Genomic DNA, 23,971 nt, shown 5'->3' on the forward strand with positions numbered 1-23,971 from the left:
TGGGGCTCATGGCCACACAAACCACACACCAAGTTTTATACTGAGAAGGACCTTTACACATGAAATCCTCATATACCTGTAACTGCTATCAATACACATTCAGGTCCTTTGAAGGTCCAAAGCTCCTGAAACCGCAGATCAAGCAGAAGGGACACATCCTCCATTCCCCAAGAAGCTGATTCGAGTACCATATGTAGGAAGTGATTCCAGACTTGTAGGGCAGTGATGGCAAACCTTTTAGACACCGAGTGCCCAAACTACAACCAAAACCCACATATATTTTGCAAAGTGCCAATGCGATAATTTAAGCAGTAACTTATTACTCCCTGTTCTGTCACAGGATTAAATTGTATAGGCATCTGAAGACACCAATACAGTAGAAAGAAGGAGAAGAAGTTTGGATTATCATTGTAGCTTCCTGCTAGGGTTCTGGGCTGCCTGGGACTGCAAGAGGCCTTGAGTCCTGTCTGGCGAACTCTGCTCTGGGGTGATGGCAAGAGTGCCCATATAGAGGGCTCCGAGTGCCACCTCTGGCACCCGTGCCATAGGTTCGCCACCACTGTTGTAGGGGCTATAAGATTCATACAGCCAAGGGCTTATGGCAGTCTTTATTAGCCCCTGGGTGTGACCCGGATAGTTCAGTTACAGGTCTGTATGGATTATAATAAATCTCCTCCTTACAAACCTGCTTTCTTGTTATTTTTAGATATTAATGAATGTGTCATATATGGGACGTGTCCACAAGATTGTATGAACTCTAAAGGGAGCTACGAATGTTTCTGTGCTGAGGGATTCCGATCAGTTGGAGACCAAAATGGAAAACAATGTGCCGCTGATGGTAAGAAAGATACACTATATATTGGATTCTAGTATCACTATGGTCTTCAGACCCCACACACAGACAGCAAAAGATGGGTGAAACTAACCTAACAGCTACTTTCCTAAGTGTGTGTGTATAAATGTGTGTATATGTGTGAAGAACTTTATGTTTATGTATATATGTATATAAATGTGTGTGTATATATATGAGGGTAATATGTACATTTTTAAGGGGGGCCCCATCAGAATTCTGCTATGGGGGGAAAAAAGATCAATCATGGAAAATCTCAAACCCATATTCAACCTGAAGGTAGTTTGCTACTACCTTACTAGTATATCCCTAGGACATAACCTTACAAATCAATCCATAAATGCTACACCCTAGCAGTATTCCAGCAACATTGGGTTGTGTGCTGTTGCACTTTTTGGGACTTTAGTGTGTTAGATCCAAGGTCTCTTAGAGGATGAGGGGCTCTAGTGGACACTTCATCTCTGTAGATTGAATTAATTTAGGCAACTTAATCTTAGATGTCTTCTGACTGATAATTGGTTTCTTGTATTCCCGTTACTAATATGGCAGGAAATCCTCCACTTCTGCTGCTGCCGGACAATGTACGGATAAGAAGATACAACCTGTCCTCTGAGCAATACTTTGATTATATTGAGAATCAGCAGCATATCCAGGCCCTGGATTATGACTGGGATCCTGAGGGCATAGACCTCAGTAAGTGCTTATATATTAGCATAACATTAGTGTAATTTAGAAAATTGGAAATCTGTTACAAGTAAATTCAGACTCAAACCAAATCTTTTTCTTAAAGTAAGGCTACATTCAAACATTCAGACAACCGTTGGGGGACGTATATATGTCCGCAAGCTTGTGGCGTATATACGTCCCCCATAGGCCGGCAACGGGCGCACGGAGTGGTACGGTGCAGATAGGACCTGTCCTATCTTTCCCCATATTACTACGACGTGCGCCATGTATCTCTATGGGGAGGGGCGGGGGTGAGCAGCGCTCACTCCCTCCTCCTCTTCCGTGTGCCGACAAGACCCCACCATGCTACGGCACGTTGGGCACGCGTTCGTGTTAATGTAGCCTAAATATGGCATATCTGACTACAGACAACATGCTTGTAGTCTGTTTCCATGGAGACACATAGATCTGCATATCAACTGTATACAGAAAACAGTATGCATATATTATTTTTGTAAAGACTCTTTGAAATCTTTCTTCAGTTTTTATTCTAGCTATATTGCTGAGAAGGTGGACATAAGTTTTAGAAATTTACATGTACTTGACTTAGTGATGAGTTAGATCACAGTCTGTACTGTAAGCCACGGGCTGACAAGCTATGCTGGAATCTGTAGTTTCAAGGTCATTTTGCTTCAACTTTCAGACACAGCTACACCTACACATCATTATACAGATTATTGATATGACTGTGCATAGATTTTCATCAGATCAATATTGTTAAACTTCGCACAGTGTCCTCCTATTGTTTTCTTTGCTGATTTGCCAATGCGTTGAAACTTTATGTTTTCTTCACCTGCAGGTGTTGTATACTACACCATCCGTGGGCAGGGCTCAGTGTTTGGGTCCATCAGGCGAGCCTATCTACCTACCTTTGAAGATTATGGTAATAATATGGTAAAGGATGTTGATCTGAACTTGCGCTACATAGTGAATCCGGATGGACTGGCCGTGGACTGGGTCGGAAGGTATAGTGCCCACGCTTTCACCATTTGTTATCAGCAATTATTTTTAAAGAATATTTCCATGTTGTCATGTTTGGCCTTTGTGAAGTGTTCACAGAGTTTAAAAGTTCCAAATATCAATCACTACATATTTTCAGCTTCTTTTCCTTATATGTTGGAGAACCCACTAATCAGTATTGTGATCAATTTATTCAAGAGATTAGTGCACAGGCTGAAGCTAAACTATCGACTGCCTGAGGCGAGCTATAGAGCGGCACCCCCTCCGCCTCATCCAGTAGTAATAAATCAGGTCATTTTTTAAATAAGTGGATTTTCCATTCAGTGTTTAACACCCATGTTGACATCGGGTGTGAAGAGACACTATTTTTAAGCATCCGACTTGCTTATAGTAGGTGACTATGTCCCTGATACTTCAGGTGGTGCTGCCTGAGGCAAGAGGCTCAATGCGCCTTATGGCTGGAGCATTCCTGTATGTTCTGGCAGTCAGTCCTTCACCATTTAGGATATGATAAGTGCTCATCGATTCGTAGATTCAATACAAGTCTGACATTTTTTTGACGAGTCAGAATTTTTAGTTATTCACTTCAGATGAACTGATTTTGCGCCAGTTGACCAGGAAAGTAATATACAACCCCCATTAATCCTCTGAAATATCGATTTTTAATCTCTTATCTCATATTGTTCTTTTTCTTTAATTTTTTAAATTATATTTTGGGTTGGAATTTGCAATATGGTTAACCCTAACTCTAACACTAACCCTCACCCTGCCCTAACCCTAATGACATTTTTTAAAAGAATCTAATTGTTTGAAAATATTTTTGTGAAAAAAAAATACCATTTGCAGAACAATTAGGTCAACATCGGTACACACTGATTATATCTGGACCCAGACAGTATCTTTTGAAAAATTTAGGGAAAGCTTCAGCTAATCTTATCTTAAATGAGTCACAAGTGTCCAAATAACTAGTCTGCTGTAAGATTTTCAATGTATTATATACGGTAATTATTTTATTTCTTTATATTATTTTACTTACCATAATTATTTGAACCAAAAGGACCACCAAATCCACCCAATTAATCACATTTTTTCCTCTCAATAATCAGACACCTTTATTGGACCGATGCTGGAACTAATCGCATCGAAGTAGCAAAACTGGATGGAAGATATAGAAAGTGGCTCATTTATACTCAAGTGGACCAGCCCGCAGCCATTGCTCTCAATCCGGAGCTGGGGTGAGTGATATTTCATAGTAGAGAGCATACGTACATATGTAACAGCTGGTCCCATCAGTACATTTAATCCCCTCAATACATTTATTTGTGACACCTCCATGGTCCTTTGCTGAATAGGACTATTTATTGAGAAGGTTAATATAATGCATTATTGATCCTGCACCCAAATTAAATATTTGCTAATTAATTCTTTCCACCTATGATTTTTTGGGGGATGTTTCATGATTTTATCCCAGCAACAGCCAGGAACAAAAAAAAAACAATAAATGGTACAATGTGATATATTAGGGATAGTACAGGAGAGTTTTGAGAGGTTGAGGCAGTATATGCAGCAGTATAGTGATATGGAACTGGAGCACATCACAGTAAGCTATGTATACAGTCAGGTTATGGCAGGGAAGCACCATGTCAGCCATGAATGTATATTTGAGGGAACTGTCGAATGAAAAGGTTTCCAAAGCATCCAACCATTTTGACATCCTATATGTCTTCTTATTCTTGCAGAATGATGTATTGGACAGACTGGGGAAGGCAGCCTAAGATTGAACAAGCCTGGATGGATGGGCAGCAGAGACAGGTTCTGGTATCAGAAGATCTTGGATGGCCAACTGGGATCACCATCGACTACATCAACAACAACAGGATCTACTGGAGTGACTCCAAGGAAAATGTCATTGAGTCCATCAAGCCTGATGGCACAGACAGGCAGATCGTTCTACATGGAGGTAAGAACATACCTGTTATGAGTGGTCTTCTCCTATGGAACATGATGGGTAATTCAAAATGTGATAACATATTAGATCATTGCATTACATTTTTACTTCTTTAATTTAAATACAACAGTCTGACATGGATGAGCGTGTAATTAATATGTCATAGCTCTGTTGCCTAGATAGGGCAGGATTTTAGTACTATACAGAAACAAATTTGGCCATAATGGATATGGGGTTCTCATCAGGAGGTCAATACAGTTTAAAGTTATGACAGAGAAGAAAACTTCATGCTGTACAATTCCACATAAAGCTATGCATTTCTGGGGCCCTCAGACATAACTACGGTACTGTGATCACTAGAAATGCCAACTATGCTGAGGAAACTATATATACTGTGAGTGTGGGAAGTATTCAGACCCCTTCAAATTTTTCACTCCTTGTTTTATTGCAGCCAATTGGTAAGATCAAAATATTTTTTTTTTTGCTCATTAATGTGCACTCCGCAACCCATCTTGACAGAAAAAACAGAAATGTAGATATTTTTGCCAATTTATTAAACAATAAAAACTGAAATATCCCATGGTCATAAGTATTCAGACTCGTTGTCTTGACACTCATATTTAAATCACGTACTGCCCATTTCCTTCTGATCCTCCTTGAGATGGCACTACTCTTTCATAAGAGTCCAGCTGTATTTAATTAAACTGATTGGACTTGACTAGGAAAGGCACACACCTGTCTATATAAGACCTCACAGCTCACAGTGCATGTTAGAGCACATGAGCATCATGAGGTATAAGGAACTTTCTAAGGAGCTTGGGGACTGAATTGTGGCAAGATTTCAAAAGAATTTCTGCAACACTCAAGGTGTCTAAAAGCACAGTGGCCTCCATAATCCTTAAATGGAAAAAGTTTGGGACTACAACAACTCAACCTGGCCATCCAGCCAAACTAAGCAATCGTGGGAGAACAGCCTAGTTGAAAGAGGTTAAGAAGAGCCCCAAGATCCCTGTGGCTGAGCACCAGAGATGCAGGAGGGAGATGGGAGAAAGTTCCACAGAGTCACCTATCACTGCAGTCTTCACCTTAATGGCAGGATGTCTCTCCTCACTGCAAGGAAGAGGCAGACGATTCCCAAATCCAGGTGTGAAAAACTTGTTGCATCATTCCCAAGAAGACTCCTGGCTGCACCAGCTCCAAAGCTGCTTCTACCCAATAATGAGCAAAAGGGATGAATGTTTATCACCAGGGGCTTAATACTTATCACCATGCCATATTTCAGTTTTTCTTATTTAATAAATTAGCAATATAATTTTTTGATCTTACCAATTGGCTCCAATGAAACAAAGAGTAAAATACTTTATGTACCCACTGTATATACCCATAGATAATGCATTGTATGCAGCACCACTTTCCCCTGCCTTGGTCTATATATTTTAGAATTTTCTTCAGGATATGTTACTTTTTTGACCATTATCTGATACTGAATGCAATTATCATAAAGGTCTTGTACTGCCCCCTATAGAGAAAATACAGGAAAAAGTCTTCAGGTAAATTTAAAGGAAATCTACCATCAAAATAAAACCAGGGACACTTACTCATAGATCCAGGCACCGTGACTGTGTTAATCGTCTTATATTTCTTATATGGCTTCTTTCTAAAATCAACTGTAAACCAGTGTAACAGCAACACTGTCTCCAGCAGCCCTCCGGTTCTATTAGCATAATTTTATAAGTTGATTTTAGAAGGAAGGAGGTCATGGATAACAAATATAAGAAGATTACCACAGTCGTGCTGGATTTTGATGGTAGATTTCTTTAAGCTAAGTTAAAGGCAGAGACATTGATTATTATTTTTAATTTTAGCTTATTTTTATAAAGATTTAATTCTCTATTAATTAATATCTAACATTTTTCTTTATAAGATCTTGGCAACCCCTACAGCCTGGATGTGTTTGAAGGCCATCTGTACTGGACAACAAAGGAGAAGGGTGAGGTGTGGAAGAAAAGTAAGTTTGGCTCCGGACCTAAAGTGAAACTGCTAACAATCAATCCATGGCTGACACAAGTGCGGATCTACCACTCACATCGTTACAACCGCACAGGTAAGTGGCCATCTCTTGTATGTAAAAATCAGTCACTGTTACACAGTTGGGTTTGGGGAATACTTTGATCCAGTGTTAATAATGTTAATGGTACAAATATTTGCAATATATTTGGAGCAGGTAGAGCTATAATCATATATTTTTTGCTGTCGCGGACCAAAAATAAAATGGCTTCCAAATCAAGGGTCAGGGATCAGTCATAAGTGATCTAAGGATAGGCTATCAGCAGTAGGTGATTATAATGTAGGTGAATACCAACTATCCAGGAAAATTAAAGAAACACAAGACCTGCTACAAAACAGATATATTATACCTATATCCAGACCTCATAAAAACCATCTAATTAAGTAGACAACAATTGTTGACAAAATATATGTTTTATTAATAATTAATAGACACATTTTACAGACGTATGATCACCAAGATTAAAACCAGCCCATTAAAATAATCCCTGGTGGACTAAAAAAAGTGCATGGCCATTCCTGTAGTAATAGTATCACAATACAAGTAAATACATAGCCAGAGGGACAATAGATATAATATTACAATCAAAACAATTAGAATAGACAAGTTGAAGAAATGTTACACCGGTCACACAATATAGTGCTAATGAACCTCCAAAATATATAGTTTCGTGTGAACACTATTGCCCCTAGTATATCACTGGCTATATACAGTATGGATCCTGGTAGGCAAACGCCTAGTAAACACAAATATATAAGTATATAAAGTGCATAGTGCAGAGAAATTCATGTATACCGACCAGGCTACATCATGCTCAGGAAAAATGGCGATGAACCACAAAACCCCGACGCGCGTTTCGCCGTCGCTTCCTCAGGGGGTAATCATTGTTTTGATTGTAATATTATATCTATTGTCCCTCTGGCTATGTATTTACTTGTATTGTGATACTATTACTACAGGAATGGCCATGCACTTTTTTAGTCCACCAGGGATTATTTTAATGGGCTGGTTTTAATCTTGGTGATCATACGTCTGTAAAATTTGTGTATTAATTATTAATAAACATATATTTTGTCAACAATTGTTGTCTACTTAATTAGATAGTTTTTATAAGGTCTGGATATAGGTATAAAAAATATTATAATGTAGGTGGTTTGTCCCGAGGCCCATGGTCCCCCAAACCACCCACCAAATATTATACTGAGAAGGACCTACACCCATGAAATCCTCATACATCTGTTTCTGCTCTCAATACACGTGTACAGAAGGTACTGACACCACATATTGAAAGCAGCAGAAGCGACGTATCCTCCTTTCCCCAAGAAGCTGATTCTAGTCCCATATGGAGGAAGTGATTTCAGACTTGTAGGGGTGATAATATTCATACAGCCCAGGGCCCATGGCTTCATTACCAGCTATCAGTTTTAAAGGGAAACTACCTGAGTGTCTTTATACAGATTTGGTTTTGGATCCAAAGCTTGGACATGAAGCTTAGCTCTGCCCATAGCAACAACTCAGAAAAAAACCTGGCGGAAAGATGCAGTGGATTGGCTGATATGGGTCCACATGAAGTCAGCGGCGCATGTGTAGTGCCCCAGTGTGTAGATGAGGGCAGGACGCCTTGCTTCACTGTCACTCGCCCAATATCTCCAGCTTGTCCAGTGATGCCAGCTGCAAGGTGCACAGAAGGTCACCAGCTTCACATGCTCCAGCTGTGGCCCATAAGGGATACGGTTCATAAAGGCCAATCCAGTCCAAACCACCTGACATTACATTCATTCTTCATGTTTTTACACACAAACAGCTCTATTGCCAATCATGGGATGCAGCACTCACTTGTTCATATAAAACATGGAATTAGTCGAGAATAAAAGCTCTGCAAATATACAGCCACGAGTGTACATAAGATGCCAGGTAAGTGGGCATCTTAGACGGCATCTTATTTTCTCATGGCTGTATATCTGTAGAGCTTTTATGCTGGATGAATTAAGACTATTCCACGTTTTATACAGTATGAACAAGTGAGTGCTAATCGCAAGTTAAAGAGATTGGAAGGCGACTGTTGGCATTGGGCACCTGGGGTAGAGCGGATTTGCATTTTCCTCTAGAGCTTTCATGGGATGCATCAGGTATTATGGAGGGGGAGCTGCAGTACCAAAAACATGTGTGTGCTGCTGCTTTGGATAAAAACAGACACTTTTTCTAATCTCATAAAATCCCTTTAGTCTGTGTTACATGGAGAGCTCTAGCTGTAGTCTGAACTCTAGTTGTAGTCTGTACACCTATGGTCAGGATGGGATTGGCATCTGTTACATGTCTGTATCCACTAGGAAGTTTAGCCTGACTGGCTAATTTTGTGGGCCCACCTACCCCCAACAGAATGATAATCCGTCTCTTTATGCACAGTGAGTTCCCTGCACCTGGCAAGAGAGGATGGCTTTCTGTGACTTGGGGCCCCTTCTCCTCCACAGGGGCCCCCTGAACACAGTCACACTAGTCCCCCTTGATGGCAGCCCTGTCTGTATAAGTTGAATGGTGGCTGCTGAGTCATTAAGATTTCCAATAATTTCAATCTTCTCTTCTGTAGTTACAAATCGCTGTAAAGACATCTGCTCCCATCTGTGCTTGCTGAGACCGGGAGGCTACACGTGTACCTGCCCACAAGGGACGCGCTTCATGGAGGGCAGTGCCACTGAGTGTGATGCAGGTATAACACATGTCCATCACGTAGATTACTTATATATTTTATAATGACATCCTGAAGCCCTGTTTACATCCTGGGCAGTTCCACTCTTAATCTACCTTGCATTGAATGGGAAAAAAGACCGCAGGATCCACATCAGAGATTGCTGTACACAATGTATGGGGAATATCTGGATCAAATTCTGAGCCTGATCATTCCCTCAAAATCCCATCAATTGTTCATCTGAACATAGTGCCATAAAGGAAATTAGTTGTATATGACTTATTATATTAAGCAATAGTGTTGCATGTTCACGCAATGTAAAATTAACACCAAACTAACTCTCATGGAAGTACATATTCTGGGAGAATATTGTGGGTGTAAAATATTGCTGTTTGCTATGTACAATGTTAAATGATCTCAGCTAAATCATATGAGGAAGTGAAGAGGAAAAGAGAGGCAAGAGGACGACCTTTTTATTATTTTTATGTGCGGTGTTACCTTCTTTCTCCAGTAGGTGTCACTGCAACATGACATTTTATGGAACAATTAGGCAAACAGAACCGAGTTAAAGAAAGTTTGTAAAAAGAAAAACAGAAAACAAAAACCCAAATAGTTAATGCTTGTTTTATGTGAATAAGTGTTCTATAATTGAGGTTCCCCAAAAAATTAGGGTCCGCCTAATCCTCTGCATACAATAGTTTGACCACCGCTCTTTTACTTCTATGGAACTAAAATTGGGAACATTTCAGTGATCATATAGATGCCCTATCGCTCCACTCAAATAAGAGACTAAAGGACCCAAATTTTGATGATCATTTTGGGTCCCAGCAGCTAAGACACTTAGCATTTAGATCCTTATCCTTGTATCCCACAAGTTGTTTAAGAACACACAACATATCACTGATTGTCACCTCTGTCTCCGAAACATATAATGCAAAAATAATGCCAAATAATAACCCCCCTCCCTACTCATATTCAGGTTTGGATTATAAATGAAACCTAAGCATTAGCTCTCATATCCTGACTGTGAAAGTATCCGACATGTCATAGACCAGTGGTGGCGAACCTATGGCACGGGTGCCAGAGGTGGCACTCTGAGCCCTCTCTGTGGGCACCCAGGCCATCACCCAGCACAAAGGTCACCATTCAGGACTCTTCCTCCTGCAGTCACAGGGAGCCCAGAACGTGCCGTGTTCAGCACTATTTTAAAGGGACTTGAAGTACAAAAGGAGTGGACAGAGCTGGATTATCATTGAAGCCCCTTCTCAGGGCCTGTGATTCATCCTGTTAGAGGGACCTTAGAAGGAATCTACAATAATAATCCGCATTGACCCATCTTTATACTGTACGTTCGAATCTGTGACAGAGCTGGGAGCAATAAGTTATTTTAAATTGGTATTTGGCACTTTGTGAAAAATATGTCGCTTTAGGTTGTAGTTTGGGCACTCAGTCTCTAAAAGGTTCGCCATCACTGTCATAGACTATAGAGCCCCAGTCCCTGCTTCATATATATAATCACTGCATGTACTGCCTACTAACATGCATGGCTTTCCATTCCTTAGCTATTGAGCCCCCTCCAACCATGCCACCAGCATGCAGATGTATGCATGGAGGAACCTGCTATTATGATGAAATGGGACTTCCAAAGTGCAAGTAAGTTTTGTCTGATGCCAGTATTTTCTTGCTATCTCTGTATCTATATTATCCTAAGACGTTCTGGTATATCTGTGCTTTGTTGTGATATAGTAGTTGGTACATGTGTGCAGGTATGTGTGTATAAATATACGTATATGGCAATTACACATATATAGCCCAGTATTATAGTGTGTAGATTACATATATAGTCATTAGATACTTACAGACACATTTAGACACTTACAGGTACATTTATTATATGCTGGTGCCATGTGCACTTGGCGTGGAGGTAAAGGGGGAAATAGGGGAAATTTGTGGCCGTGCACCAGGCACCGCGCAGGAACTATTTCAGGATTTGAACGCCAGATTTCAGCCATACAAGTTCTGATAAATGTGGCCCTTAATACCTATGCACATTAGATGGCATACGTTTCTTACCATTAGAGATCTCACCGCCAGGACCCCCAACAAAATATAGTGGTGAGGGGGGGAGGGTGATTGTTAGATAGATTCCTTTAAATGCACACTATAAACAAGCATGCATATGTATAGAGAGTTGCAAGGCATAGCTTTCCATCAGCAACAATTGAACGTATAGGTGCACCTTTGCTTCCCATCACCCTAACTTTAGGCCAGTGGCTACACCAGGCCCTAAAGCAGTGGTGGCTAACCTATGGCACGGGTGCCAGATGTGGCACTCAGAGCTCTTTCCGTGGGCACCCATGCCTTCACTTCAGCACAGAATTTGCTAGATGTGTCTCAAGGCTTCCTCCTGCGGTCCAAGATATGGACATGCTATGCTCAGTGTTATTTTAAAGGGACACCTCCTTGGCTGCCAGGACTACCCAAGAAGCAAGAAGGTGTGGACAGAGCTCCTGCTCTGGGTCCCTCTCCTCTTCAGGGGACCCTGTAAGGAAGCTATAATCCAAATTTCTCCATCTTTTTTCTATTGTATTGGCGTCCTCAGGACGCCAATACGATTGAAACTTGTGACACAGCTGGGATCAATAGGTTACTGCTTAAATTGTCATGTTGGCACTTTGCAACATAAAAGAAGGTTCTGGTTGTAGGTTGGGCACTCTGTCTCTAAAAGGTTTGCCATCACTGCCCTAAAGGAACACTCTGTCGAAGCTGAATTATAGGTTGTGTAGGTCCTGAAGGGAGAAGCATGAATGAAAATAAGCCATTCTGTGGCTGCCCCGGCGCTTCTCCTCTTACCCTAATTATGCACAGCTTCAGAGAATGCTGTATTCAGTGTTGTCCATGACAGGCAAAAGTAATCAATCGGGCACCCAGCTTTCCCAAAGTACTGAATTTTATAATTGTTTTTTGAGCAAAACCACTCAGTTCAGACATTAAACAAGATATGTTTCTGCATCAGTGTAGCTACAGCATTCTCAAGGTTGGTTTGGGTCATGACTTATAAAGATCACTCCTTTCTTCCAGGTGCACATCTGGTTATTCTGGAAGCTACTGTAACATGGCGTACACTGCCGGCATCCCCCCAGGAACTGGTATGTCTCATCATTATTATCTGATCTGTCTTACACTTTTTCGGGAGATTTATGACTAGTCATATGTAGTTTTTGGCTTATAGTTTTGGCAAATTTTTGCGCAGACATCGTTTATGTGTTTTTCTTTAGCGAGAAAAAAATGTATTCTAAATTCACACAATGTCCGAAAAAATTCACCACCGTGGCACATAACACGTAGTAAAACTACACCACATAGTAGGCGGTGTATGTGGGTCCATCGCTGCTACATCTGGTGCGTGGTAGTCATGTATGTTGATACTACCCATTGAAATTTGACAGTACTCATAATGATACAGCGTAGTTTACAGAACGCATGCCTTAACGTGATGTCAGCAAATTTCCTGTGCACAAACATCACAAAAAAGGCCCAAATTGTGCAAATGTTAAACATACGTGCGACTGGTACATATATCTCAGTTTCTGAGATAAAACTGTTCTAGCTGCCCATGGAAACCAATCAGAGCTCAGCTTTAAATTTATACATAGCTGTAGGAAAATGAAAGCTGAGCTCTTATTGGTTGCCATGGTCAACTAGAACAGTTCTGCTCTAAGAGACTGATGATAAATCTCCCCCATAGACATCTGTGCAAACCACTGCCTAAAGATAAGTCTCCCCCTATGCTCTTTATACATAAAGTATGATTTGTTTTGTAGCGGCTGTCGCTGTGCTCCTCACTGTGATCTTGGTCATTATTATCTGTGCCCTGGTGGTCGGAGGCCTCTTCCATTACAGAAGGACAGGAAAACTTTTACCAGCTCTTCCCAAATTTCCAAGGTTTGTGAGATTTACATCTGAGGTCATTTCATCCTCTATATGGTGTAATGAAAGATGTCAGATGTCAGACAGTATATTCATAACTATTTAAGTTACTCCCTATCTGCAGGCTCATCAGTGAGGGTCCGACTTCTGGGACACCCACTGAGCATGAGAATTGGACCCCCAGCGATCTGGAGAACAGGGGTCCAGTTCTTACTAAAGGATGACGGCTCCATTCAACAGTATGAGAATGTAAGAAATTGCTGAGCACAGTGCTGGGGTATCTCCAGTACTCCCATTCACTGTCTATGTGAGTGTTGGAGATGCCCAAGCGCAGAGGTCAGCATTTCCATTGCTATCATAGTATTGAATGTAGCAGCAGCACACATGCACATCATGTGTGTGTGTGTGAACACGACCCCATTCTGTTTGTGGGGGCACAGTAGTCGGACCCTCAGCATTAACCTTTGTTATCCCCTATCCAATAGACAACAGTTGGCCGTACCATCAAAATGCAGCACGATAAACCAGGGATACTGTGACTGTAATCTTCTTATATTCGTTACCCATGGCCTCCTGCCTTCAAAAACTTAACTTTTAAAATTATACTTATAAGCCAGTAGGGCCCTGGTGGGTGTTTCCAGAGCCCATCAGTGCTGTAGCTTCGCAGCCTGTTACAATGAGCAGAGCAGGTCTTCCCTCCCACTGCACTTCCAGCGGCTGCTACACAGGCAGAGAGAGAGAGAAGGGGAACAGAGAGATATGTTCTGCTAATTGTAACAGCTTTTGAAGATACAGAATGGAGGGGCTCTGGTAACACTTCCTTTTCAAAAGTTGATTTTAGAAGGAAGGAGGCCATGGATAACAAATATAAGAAGATCACCACTGTTGCAGTGCTGGGATCTGTGAGTAAGTGCCCCTGGTTTATCATGATGGATTTTGATGGTGGATTTCCTTTTAGCTGCTTTTTGCAAAACTCTGAAAGATGCTGCATCCCTTGCCCATTTTATATAAAAAACATACACTGCACTGTGTACACTTAATTAGTGCTATAAATAATATGGCCTAGTACAGATTAGGGGGTCACATTCGGGGTCCCAGCAGATTTAGGTTATGCCTATGGTGTGTTGGGCACTTGCCAGGCTCATAGGCCAAAAGTACAATACATAATGCAAAGCACTGAGCCCTATATGAGCCAGAGAAGTGACATGAGAAGTGAGCGCTGTCCTCTTACATTACAGTCTTAGTGCACTGGTGAAATCAACGGAGAACGGCAACGGAGTCACTTTCCGGTCAGGAGCCGATGTCAGCATGGATATTGGGGTGTCCGGATTTGGTGCGGAGTCTTCTATAGACAGAGCAATGCAAATGGTAAGGGCCTAGTGAGGCCGATGTGTCTGATTGTCTGTTTGTATCGTGATCTGTAGGTCTTGTTCACGCAGTGAAGTGTTTTTCATTATTTTGGTTTCCCGCATTATTTTTTTTTTGTCTGTTTATACTTGTTTTACGGATAATTTGTTTGCTATACCGCACAGGGGTTGATACATCATTACTATTGTGACTATTGTTGTCTTACAGAATGAAACCTTCACGCTGGATGCTGGGAAGGAGCCGATTACGTACGAGAATCCCATGTACTCGCACACAGGGGAGAGCGGTGTCAGTGTGGTGAACATCAGCCAACCGCCAGATGTAAGACACCATTGTAATGTGGCAGCTGGGTGACTATAGTGGTGGCCATTGGACTAGGGGGAGACTAGACCTCAAAGGGAAGTTATAAAACAATAATAGTGGAGCCAACTTGTAGAATTGTTGTCTATTGAAAATTTGTTGTTCTGGAGGAGTTTGCTCTTCTCTTCAATATACAAACAATCCATTCAGTTGAATGGGGAACATGTAATGCTTCAACTCACCAGTGGAGGCGCTGCAGGGAAAGTGAACAGTTTTTTTTAATGTTCCTCCACAGATGACAGCACAATGCTCCTTTAAAACCGAGTGTGTTTGTGTTATGTCATCTTTTAGCTGTATATATAGTAATACTGGTCACATTTTTATCCCCTTATTGGTGATGAGGCTCAGTCTTCTTCTCAGTTATATACAGGGGCGTTACTAGGAGAAACAGGGCCCCGTAGCAGACTTCTTATAGGGGCCATCTTTACCCCTTAAAAAATGTACATATCTGTACACTTACACATGTGAGTTACAATCACACACCATATAAACATACCGTACATATTCCAAATACACACATACATACATGGTAAGTAAGGTACATGGTAAGTAGTGAGTTACAATCATACACCATATATACATACTGTACATATGCCATATACACACATACATACAGCACTATATATACCCATGTATCATAAACACAGACATACAGTACCATACATAGACATATAGCATATACACACCCAATACCTCAGATACTGGGGCCCTCTTGTACAGCGGGCCTCATATCAGTTGCTATGGCTGATACCCCTCTAGTCACGCCCTGGTTATTTATATGGATAAGATGGAGATTGGATACACATAAATGATAGATGAGTAATAAAGTGACATCCTTTATTTCCAGGTGACTGATGTCAGCCATACACAGAAAGCAGATAACTTTGAAAATCCCCTTTATTCGGTTGAAACCCCCCAGACTTCAGCAAGTGAAGAACCGCTTCAGGTTGAGGTTGGTTTCAGTTTTTTCAATCTGACAAAAATTTCATTGCTCCAACCATCACATTGCCCCAATGATAAAGTCGCTTGTAAGCCTTTTTGAAGGGGATCTGTGGGCTCTATGAAGAGTTATATGGAGGATGGCTCTGAGAAGTTGTCAGGCCCCAAAACCTTGTGGGCCCAAAAAGTATAATATCCCCCATTTACTGCACTTACATTATTGTATGTTCCACACTGTTTAATGTCTCCCTTTCTGTTTGCCCCCATTAAAAAGGTCCCTCATAATTTTCCTTATAATGACCGTTGTTCTCTCCCTCTCCACCATGTACAATGCCCTTCTTTCTGTAGCCCCCCCATTTATGTCCCATTTCTTGCATGACACCTGTTTATATTACTCCCATATTACTGCCCCCAAATTTATAGTATCTAGCCTACCCCCTTCTTTTCCTATTGCTGTGAGGTCAGCGCTGATGTACACAGACTGAAGAAGATAGAGTTAAAGCCTCGAAAATACTTACCGCCACCCAAGACAACCCTGAAAATCCAGGACTGTCTTGCTCAATCATGTCATTCCTATATCTAGCTGTAAGAGAACTGGCTTCAGCAGGATCCTCCCTCCCCCCTACCCAAAATAGTTCAAGGAAACCTGTCGCTAGGTTTTACCCCACTAAACTACTGGCCACATCAATAAATCCCTCATAAAATATATATTTTTTGTGTTGTATTAAAGATAAGGATCTCAACTTTCAGATCACACCAGGCTTTGTGAGCTACAGAACCAAAGATACAGACAGCTTTAAGACCTACCGTATATGAGTAGTATGAGCTGACAGAAGTATAAGCTGAGGCACCCAATTTTACCACAAAAACTGGGAAAACTTACTTCCTTGAGTATAAGCCTAGCGGTTACTTTTTATTGAGGTGTCCAGCAGCCTCCCCTCATCAATGAAATGTCCAGCAGCCTCCACTCATTAACAAATGTACACAGCAGGCTCCCCTTATCAATGAAATGTCGAGCAGCCACCACTCATTAATAAAATGCCCTGTAGCCTTGGCCCCCTCACTAATGAAATGCCCTGCAACAATGACCCCCTCAATAATGAAATGCCCTGCAGCCATGACCCCCTCAATAATGAAATGCCACGCAACCACGATCCCCTCAATAATGAAATGCCTTGCAGCCATGACCCCCTCAGTAATGAAATTCCCTGCAACCATGACCCCCTCAATAATGAAATGCTCTGCAGCCGTGGCCCCCTCAATAATGAAATGCCCTGCAACATGACCCCCTCAATAATAAAATGCCCTGCAACATGACCCCTTCAATAATAAAATGCCCTGCAGCCGTGACCCCCTCAATAATAAAATGCCCTGCAGCCGTGGCCCCATCAATAATGAAATGCCCTGCAACATGACCCCCTCAATAATAAAATGCCCTGCAACCATGATCCCCTCAATAATGAAATGCCCTGCAGCCGTGGCCCCATCAATAATGAAATGCCCTGCAACCATGACCCCCTCAATAATGAAATGCCCTGCAACCATGACCCCCTCAATAATGAAATGCCCTGCAACCATGACCCCCTCAATAATGAAATGCCCTGCAACCATGACCCCCTCAATAATGAAATGCCCTGCAACCATGATCCCCTCAATAATGAAATGCCCTGCAGCCGTGGCCCCATCAATAATGAAATGCCCTGCAACCATGACCCCCTCAATAATGAAATGCCCTGCAACCATGACCCCCTCAATAATGAAATGCCCTGCAACCATGACCCCCTCAATAATGAAATGCCCTGCAACCATGACCCCCTCAATAATGAAATGCCCTACAGCCGTGGCCGCCTCAATAATAAAATAATAAGCTCTAAAAAATATCGATCTTTAACCCTTTCAGGACTCTTCTCTTTACTCTCCTCATTCTGTAAGCTATAACTTTTTTATTTTTCAGTTTACAGAGGTATATATCGGCTTGTTATCTGCTAGACAGATTGTACTCTTTAGCGGCACAATTTAATATTCCATGCAATGCACTGGAAAGCCGGGGAAAAAAATTAGGTGAAATTTACAAAAAAAACCACTGTGTTTTTTTGTGTGCTCTTTTTTTACGGCTTTCATTCTGCGCTCCAAATGACACCTCCTCTTTATTCTGTGGGTCAGTATGATCACTGAGATACCAAATTTATATAGGTTTTAGTAGATTTAAAAAAAAAATTAATCTTTTGTACAAAAAAAGCTTTGCAATTTTTAACAAATTCGGAGGTCAATAACTTTGGCGTGGAGTAGCAGCTCACAAGTCGTCCTCCTTCTAGAAGCCTCTTCTCTCAGATTATATTTTTATCCCAGACTCTCCTGTACCATAACACCATATTCATCTCATGTTTCTCAGCAGGAATCAAAGTGGAATTTCTTTAAAAGGAAGATTAAACAAAGCACAAACTTTGAAAATCCAATCTACGCAGAGGTGAGTAGAGGTGTCGTTCCGAGAATATTCCCAGATAAAAAGCGGAACGTGGAAATATTTATAAATACTGAAAAAATATCAATGTTTCTCAAGAGCCGCAGCTCAGGTACAGCCCATTCCTAGGGAAAACCCCATCCAGCATGTCTGTCATCCATGTAAACCCAAACCAACCCTTGTGCTATAATAATAATATAATAATCTTTATATAACGCCATCATATTCAGAGTCATTACATTGTCATATGAAACAATAGGAGTGAGGGCCCTGCTGGTGAGAGATTACAGTCTATGAGAATAAGGGGGTGACACAAGAGCTAACAGTCTATGAGGATGAGGGGTGACACAAGAGCTTACAGTCTCTGAGGATGAGGGGGTGACACAAGAGCTTACAGTCTATGAGGATGAGGGGTGACACAAGAGCTTACAGTCTATGAGGATGAGGGGGTGACACAAGAGCTTACAGTCTATGAGGATGAGGGGGTGACACAAGAGCTTACAGTCTATGAGGATGAGGGGGTGACACAAGAGCTTACAGTCTATGAGGATGAGGGGGTGACACAAGAGCTTACAGTCTATGAGGATGAGGGGGTGACACAAGAGCTTACAGTCTATGAGGATGAGGGATCAGAACGATCAGAGAGAGAAAGAAAAGGGCACAGCTTTTGAATTCAGAAGCTTTTAATGCACTTCTAGTTTCCCAAAACGTTTTGACACAATTTTGGGGCATAATAAGACCAACTTCTAAACCCCTTCATGAATTTTATACTGAGAAGGACCTTCACTCATGAAATCCTGATACATCTGTTCCTGATCTCAATACACTTGTACACAGGAGCCAAATCAGGACCTTTGAAGGTCCTCCAAAGGTCCTGGAACCGCAGATTTAAAGCAGGTAGAAGAGATACATTCTCAATTCCGTAAGAGGCTGATTCTAGTACAGGCAGTCCCCTACTTAAGGACACCAGACTTACAGACGACCCATAGTTAAAGACGGACCCCTCTGCCCACTGTGACCTCTCTGGATGCTTTACTATGGTCCCAGGGTGCTATGATCAGCTGTATGGTGTCTGTAATGAAGCTTTATTGATAATCCTTGGTGCCATTACAGCAAAAAATTTTGAAACTCCAATTGTCACAGGGGTAAAGAAAAAATTTGCCTCGAACTACAATTATAAAATATACAGTTTCGACTTACATACAAATTCAACTTAACCCGGGGACTGCCTGTACTGTATGTAGGAAGTGACTCCAGACTTGTAGGAGCTATTATATTCATACAGTCCAGGGCCCAGGGCAGTTTTAATTTGCCCCTGATTGGGGGTCCGGTACATCCTGAGAGTTATAGTTTTATAACAGTTTCAGAGATAACAATACAATTGTATCCCTTATATTTTGGAGTTTCTAAATATTTACTCACTTTCCTTTTTTCTTTCCAGATGGAAAAAGACCAACAAAAGGAAAATGAGGAAGACCAGTCCCCCTTTACCTCCCCTCCCCCTCCCCCCAAACCACCCAAAAAAGAGCCGCAGCACCTGTCCTTCACCCCCACTGAGGACACTTTCATAGACACTGCCAATCTAGTAAAGGAAGACTCCGATGTATAACCCATTCTTCATCCGGGAACTCCATAGCGTCAGACACTCTTGCACATATTTTTGTATCTGTCATGTTATAAGATATTTCTCTTTTTAGCCTCTAGGAAGAAGAAGATTTTTTTTGCCTTTTTTTAAAAAGAAAAAAATATGCCAATTGTTATTTTTATGAACGATTATCACAATGTACTATATGTATATCTTTGCACTGAACTGACTGGAAATAATATAAATATTTTGTATATTTGTAAATTGTTTTTTTTTTTTTTTTGGAGAGAATAATTATTGTTGCCTGTTGATACGTGAAAACCTTTTTGGAATTGTCCGGATAAAATAAAGGCACAGTAGTGATTTGTAATACACGACACGTAAATACTATGTACAGGGGCCGCCGCGCTTAACATCAACATTTTTGTAATTGTACAGATGTTTATACAAACCTTTCTTCTACCTTCATAGGATTACATGGAGAATATATATATATTGCTGGATGTGCTCAGTTGCATATCTTTTCCTGGTACCTGTTTGTAGGCACGTTTTGTTTTTAGTCTACTTACTATGCAAAATTTTGGAACAATCAGACAACAATGAAAAAATAAAATATTATTAATGATGGACTGAAAAAAAATTGGTAATGTGTTTTTTTTAGTAAATTGGACCTAATCTATTCTAATGATGAAGTGAAAAAACTTTCAACAAAGACAAATGTTTGTATGGTTGACAGCTATTCCTCGCAATATCACATAGACCTGCACTCTCAGCTCAGTGTTGTGTAGAGAGGAGGGTAAACTGTCGGGTCTGCCGTAACCTGTGGGGGGTCTCCAGTATTCATGGGGATGCAGAGTGTTGACACTGGGGCTCATTTAGTCAGGGCCCGAATCTCTCATTCTCGTCGGGTTTCCTGAAAATTACTGGTTTGCGACGAATTGGATTGTGTCGCATCGGCGCCGGGTTGCCTGTGGCGGAAATCGGGGGCGTGGCCGTTGAAAAACCTGACGGATTCGGAAAAACAGCGATATTTTAAAAAATATAATGCGTTGCTTGACACGCACTTATATGCACCAGGAATAGGATGGTCAACTCCGGCGGACCTCAGCGCAGCAGCGACACCTGGTGGACATCGGGCACATGACCTTAGTGAATCTGCCGGAAGACCCGTATCCTCGTTGGAGAACGCGCAGCTGGAACCCGACAGGACCGGGTAAGTCAATGTGCCCCAATGTGTCAATGTTTACCCAAACAGAAGGCTGGTTCCCCATGGGAAAATGCCTAATATTCCAACTAAGTTTAGAAAAAAAACTAAGTGACATTGCAGAAAAGCTATCCATGGTCTGTCCTAGGCATAATGACTTGACTGAGGCAACAGCAAACAACCTAAAATCCATTATTTAATCAATTGATTCAATCAGGATCAACATTCATACAAAAGTGTAAGGAGGAGCCTAAAGAAGGATTGGACATATCGGATTTCAACATGTCCTATTCCTTGTTCATCTACAAGATCAGAGCTCCCATGGGCTCAACAAGTGTTCATTTGAGGTCCATGGCCTCCTTAAGAAAAATAGGACTTGTTGATGTCACTGTTCTCTTGCAAATTTTCCCAGAATCCCCCAGTTGAGCGTCAATAACTATATATCTCCAGACACCAACAAGACAGCCTTAAATTGGCAAAGTTCCCATAAGGAGGACTCTTACTTCCCTTCTCCCTTGCAGTTCAGACATTATTTCCTTGAGGAATGCATTACATTCCGATGTCCAGCTCCCAGCCCCAAATATCTATGGACTCTTCATGACCCTGGATGCTCAAGCCCTAAAGCTACCTATACACACATGGTCAAAGGTGAGTGAACCTGTCATCTGCTGATCTATATATGAAGCTGGTCTGGTAGCTCTTTGATGGAAGAAGAACATGTCCAATCACTTGTTCCTGAAGGACATAGTCCATGGTATCCTGCGCTGAAGGCATCTTGATGAAATGCTGTATTCCTCACTTTCTTTTTGACCAGGTTAATTATGCTTTTTTTCGAAGGCTTCTGGGCAATTATCCATCATGAGCACAAAGGTCACGCTACCACAGGTAGGAGCTACAGTGCACATTGATCCAATACAATGATGGAGGTCGACATCTAGGTGTAAATCTTGCACTAAACCTCGGGAGCTCCAAGCGAATATTCTCATTTGACAGAAGATATCAGTCATGGTTTTATGACCTGCTCCTCTTCAGACTATGCACTGCATTACTTTAGGATGAAGTACATCCTTTCTATAAAGAATAATGGGGAAATGGCAGATCTTATAGGAATTCTGGGAAAAAAAAACTCCAGCATTGCAGTGGCCACTACATCGGATGTAACTATACTTACAGGACACTGTAATATGTGTGGTTTTATCACACAGGACAATGCTATACACGGCGGAACGTCTCGGTAAACATGTTTCAGAGAATTTGGCAGTACGTCCAAGCGGCCTCACAACCACAGGCCAAGCGTAACCAGACAAGCCCCAGACCTCCACGACCAGCATCTTCACCTCCAAGATTGTCTGAGACCAGCCACCCAAACAGCTACTGCAACAATCAGAGGGTGCGGTTGCAACGGAGCCAAAAAGGCGTTAGTTTTTCATATGAGAAGACCAATACTATAAACCATGCATTATTGTTGGCGGCCTGGCACGGACTGTGCACTGAAGCCCATCAGCTTCAAGTGACACCACTAAACAAAGAATTTATGCACAAACAGCCCGAAACCTTCTCAGGGAGTCTCCACTGCATGCACATTCTCCTTATTGGGGTCTCCACTGGACTACAGTTTGTCCTCGGAATTGATTTGAGTGAGTAAATGCTCACGTTCACTGGCCTGGATCTCAAAGGAAATGTGTGGCACTGCATGAGGCTAATGGCCACACTGCCCCCCAAATACAGTATAATTGACCTATTATTGTGGGCAGCCTTAAGCCCCATGCACACGACCACAGAGGTATGTATGTACGGGCGCTAGCTTGCAGCCATACGTCCCCGGTAGGCCAGCAATTGGTGCATGGAGCGATACGGTGCTGCACCGCTCTGTACACTGGGAAAAAATAGGATGCGTTCTATCCTTCCGTGTCATGGCGTCGTGCATGTCTATCGAGAGGGAAGGGGTCATTCCAACTCCTCTCTATGGTTCCAAACGTATGACCGCCCAGCTACAGCCTAAGGCTACATTCACACGAACATATGGGGGACGTATATACGGCCGACGTGTATACGGTGTATATATGTCCCCCATACACTTTTATGGGCTCATGGCCCTGTACGGGAGCTGACATGTCCTATCTTTCTACGTGATACGGGGACGTGCACTGTATATTCCTATGGAGAGGGGTGGGGGTGAGCAGCGCTCATCCCCTGCTCCTCTCCCCGGTGGGGATGTAGTATGGCGGGCATACATTGTGTGAATGTAGCCTAAGGGTGGTTTTCCTTGGTGTTTTTTTCACATCAGTGAACAAGTTTTGGCTTATAAACACATACAGATAGGTTGCCTCTTCCTCGCTCCAGGGATTTTTCCCTGATGCTTTACTGACCCTTTCTTTTCAATGGACTTTTTCATACGTCAGTTTTTTTCACTAATCAGTGATCAGTTTAGAACCTGACAACATTGGATCAGTGAAAAAAACCTGAAGTGTGAAAAAGCCCATTGAAAAGAACAGTTCAGTAAGGCATCAGTGAAAAATCACTGTAGCCAGGGAGAAAAAAACAATCTGTACTTGTCCATAAGCCAAAATGGGTTCAGTGAAAAACACTGATGAAAAAATGTGCCAATGTGAAACCACCCTAAGGAACATCTGTGAGATAATCCTATGTACACCAGTGACGTGATGGATAATCTTGAATAAGGAGATCACTAACGCAGATTCAGACACATTTGTGATATATGAGAAAGAAAGTGTTGTGTGTGAGTGTAAGGATGTAGCAGAGCTGTGTGTGAATGGATTTTCAAAAAAATACAGCAAAATAATTTTTTTCATGAACAAATTCAAACTTATGCTATAATTGGTGCCAAAAGTGTTCTGTAAATACTTTTCAAAAGTTGGAAAAGTG

The 23,971-nt window shown here is 41.7% G+C and overlaps 1 protein-coding gene across 5 annotated transcripts in view; it reads left to right on the forward strand.

Annotated features, from left to right (window-relative positions):
• Positions 1–20,507, forward strand: part of LRP2 (LDL receptor related protein 2) — a 144,697-nt gene extending 124,190 nt beyond the window's left edge. For 4 of the 5 annotated variants that reach the window (XM_072121786.1, XM_072121789.1, XM_072121788.1 and 1 more), the window contains 15 exons: positions 707–838; positions 1,400–1,543; positions 2,376–2,541; positions 3,643–3,771; positions 4,276–4,496; positions 6,409–6,588; positions 9,140–9,259; positions 10,801–10,891; positions 12,320–12,387; positions 13,063–13,183; positions 14,407–14,536; positions 14,744–14,857; positions 15,744–15,848; positions 18,228–18,302; positions 19,738–20,507. In XM_072121786.1, the coding sequence (XP_071977887.1) occupies positions 707–838; positions 1,400–1,543; positions 2,376–2,541; positions 3,643–3,771; positions 4,276–4,496; positions 6,409–6,588; positions 9,140–9,259; positions 10,801–10,891; positions 12,320–12,387; positions 13,063–13,183; positions 14,407–14,536; positions 14,744–14,857; positions 15,744–15,848; positions 18,228–18,302; positions 19,738–19,905 (1,964 nt within the window). In that variant the 3' untranslated portion in view covers positions 19,906–20,507. The remainder of the gene's footprint in view (positions 1–706; positions 839–1,399; positions 1,544–2,375; positions 2,542–3,642; positions 3,772–4,275; positions 4,497–6,408; positions 6,589–9,139; positions 9,260–10,800; positions 10,892–12,319; positions 12,388–13,062; positions 13,184–14,406; positions 14,537–14,743; positions 14,858–15,743; positions 15,849–18,227; positions 18,303–19,737) is intronic. The other variant, XM_072121787.1, reaches the window with a different exon arrangement.
• The last annotated feature ends 3,464 nt before the right edge of the window (positions 20,508–23,971 follow it).

Source organism: Engystomops pustulosus, chromosome 8 (assembly GCF_040894005.1).
Source record: "Engystomops pustulosus chromosome 8, aEngPut4.maternal, whole genome shotgun sequence".
In the NCBI taxonomy this organism is placed as follows: domain Eukaryota; kingdom Metazoa; phylum Chordata; class Amphibia; order Anura; family Leptodactylidae; genus Engystomops; species Engystomops pustulosus.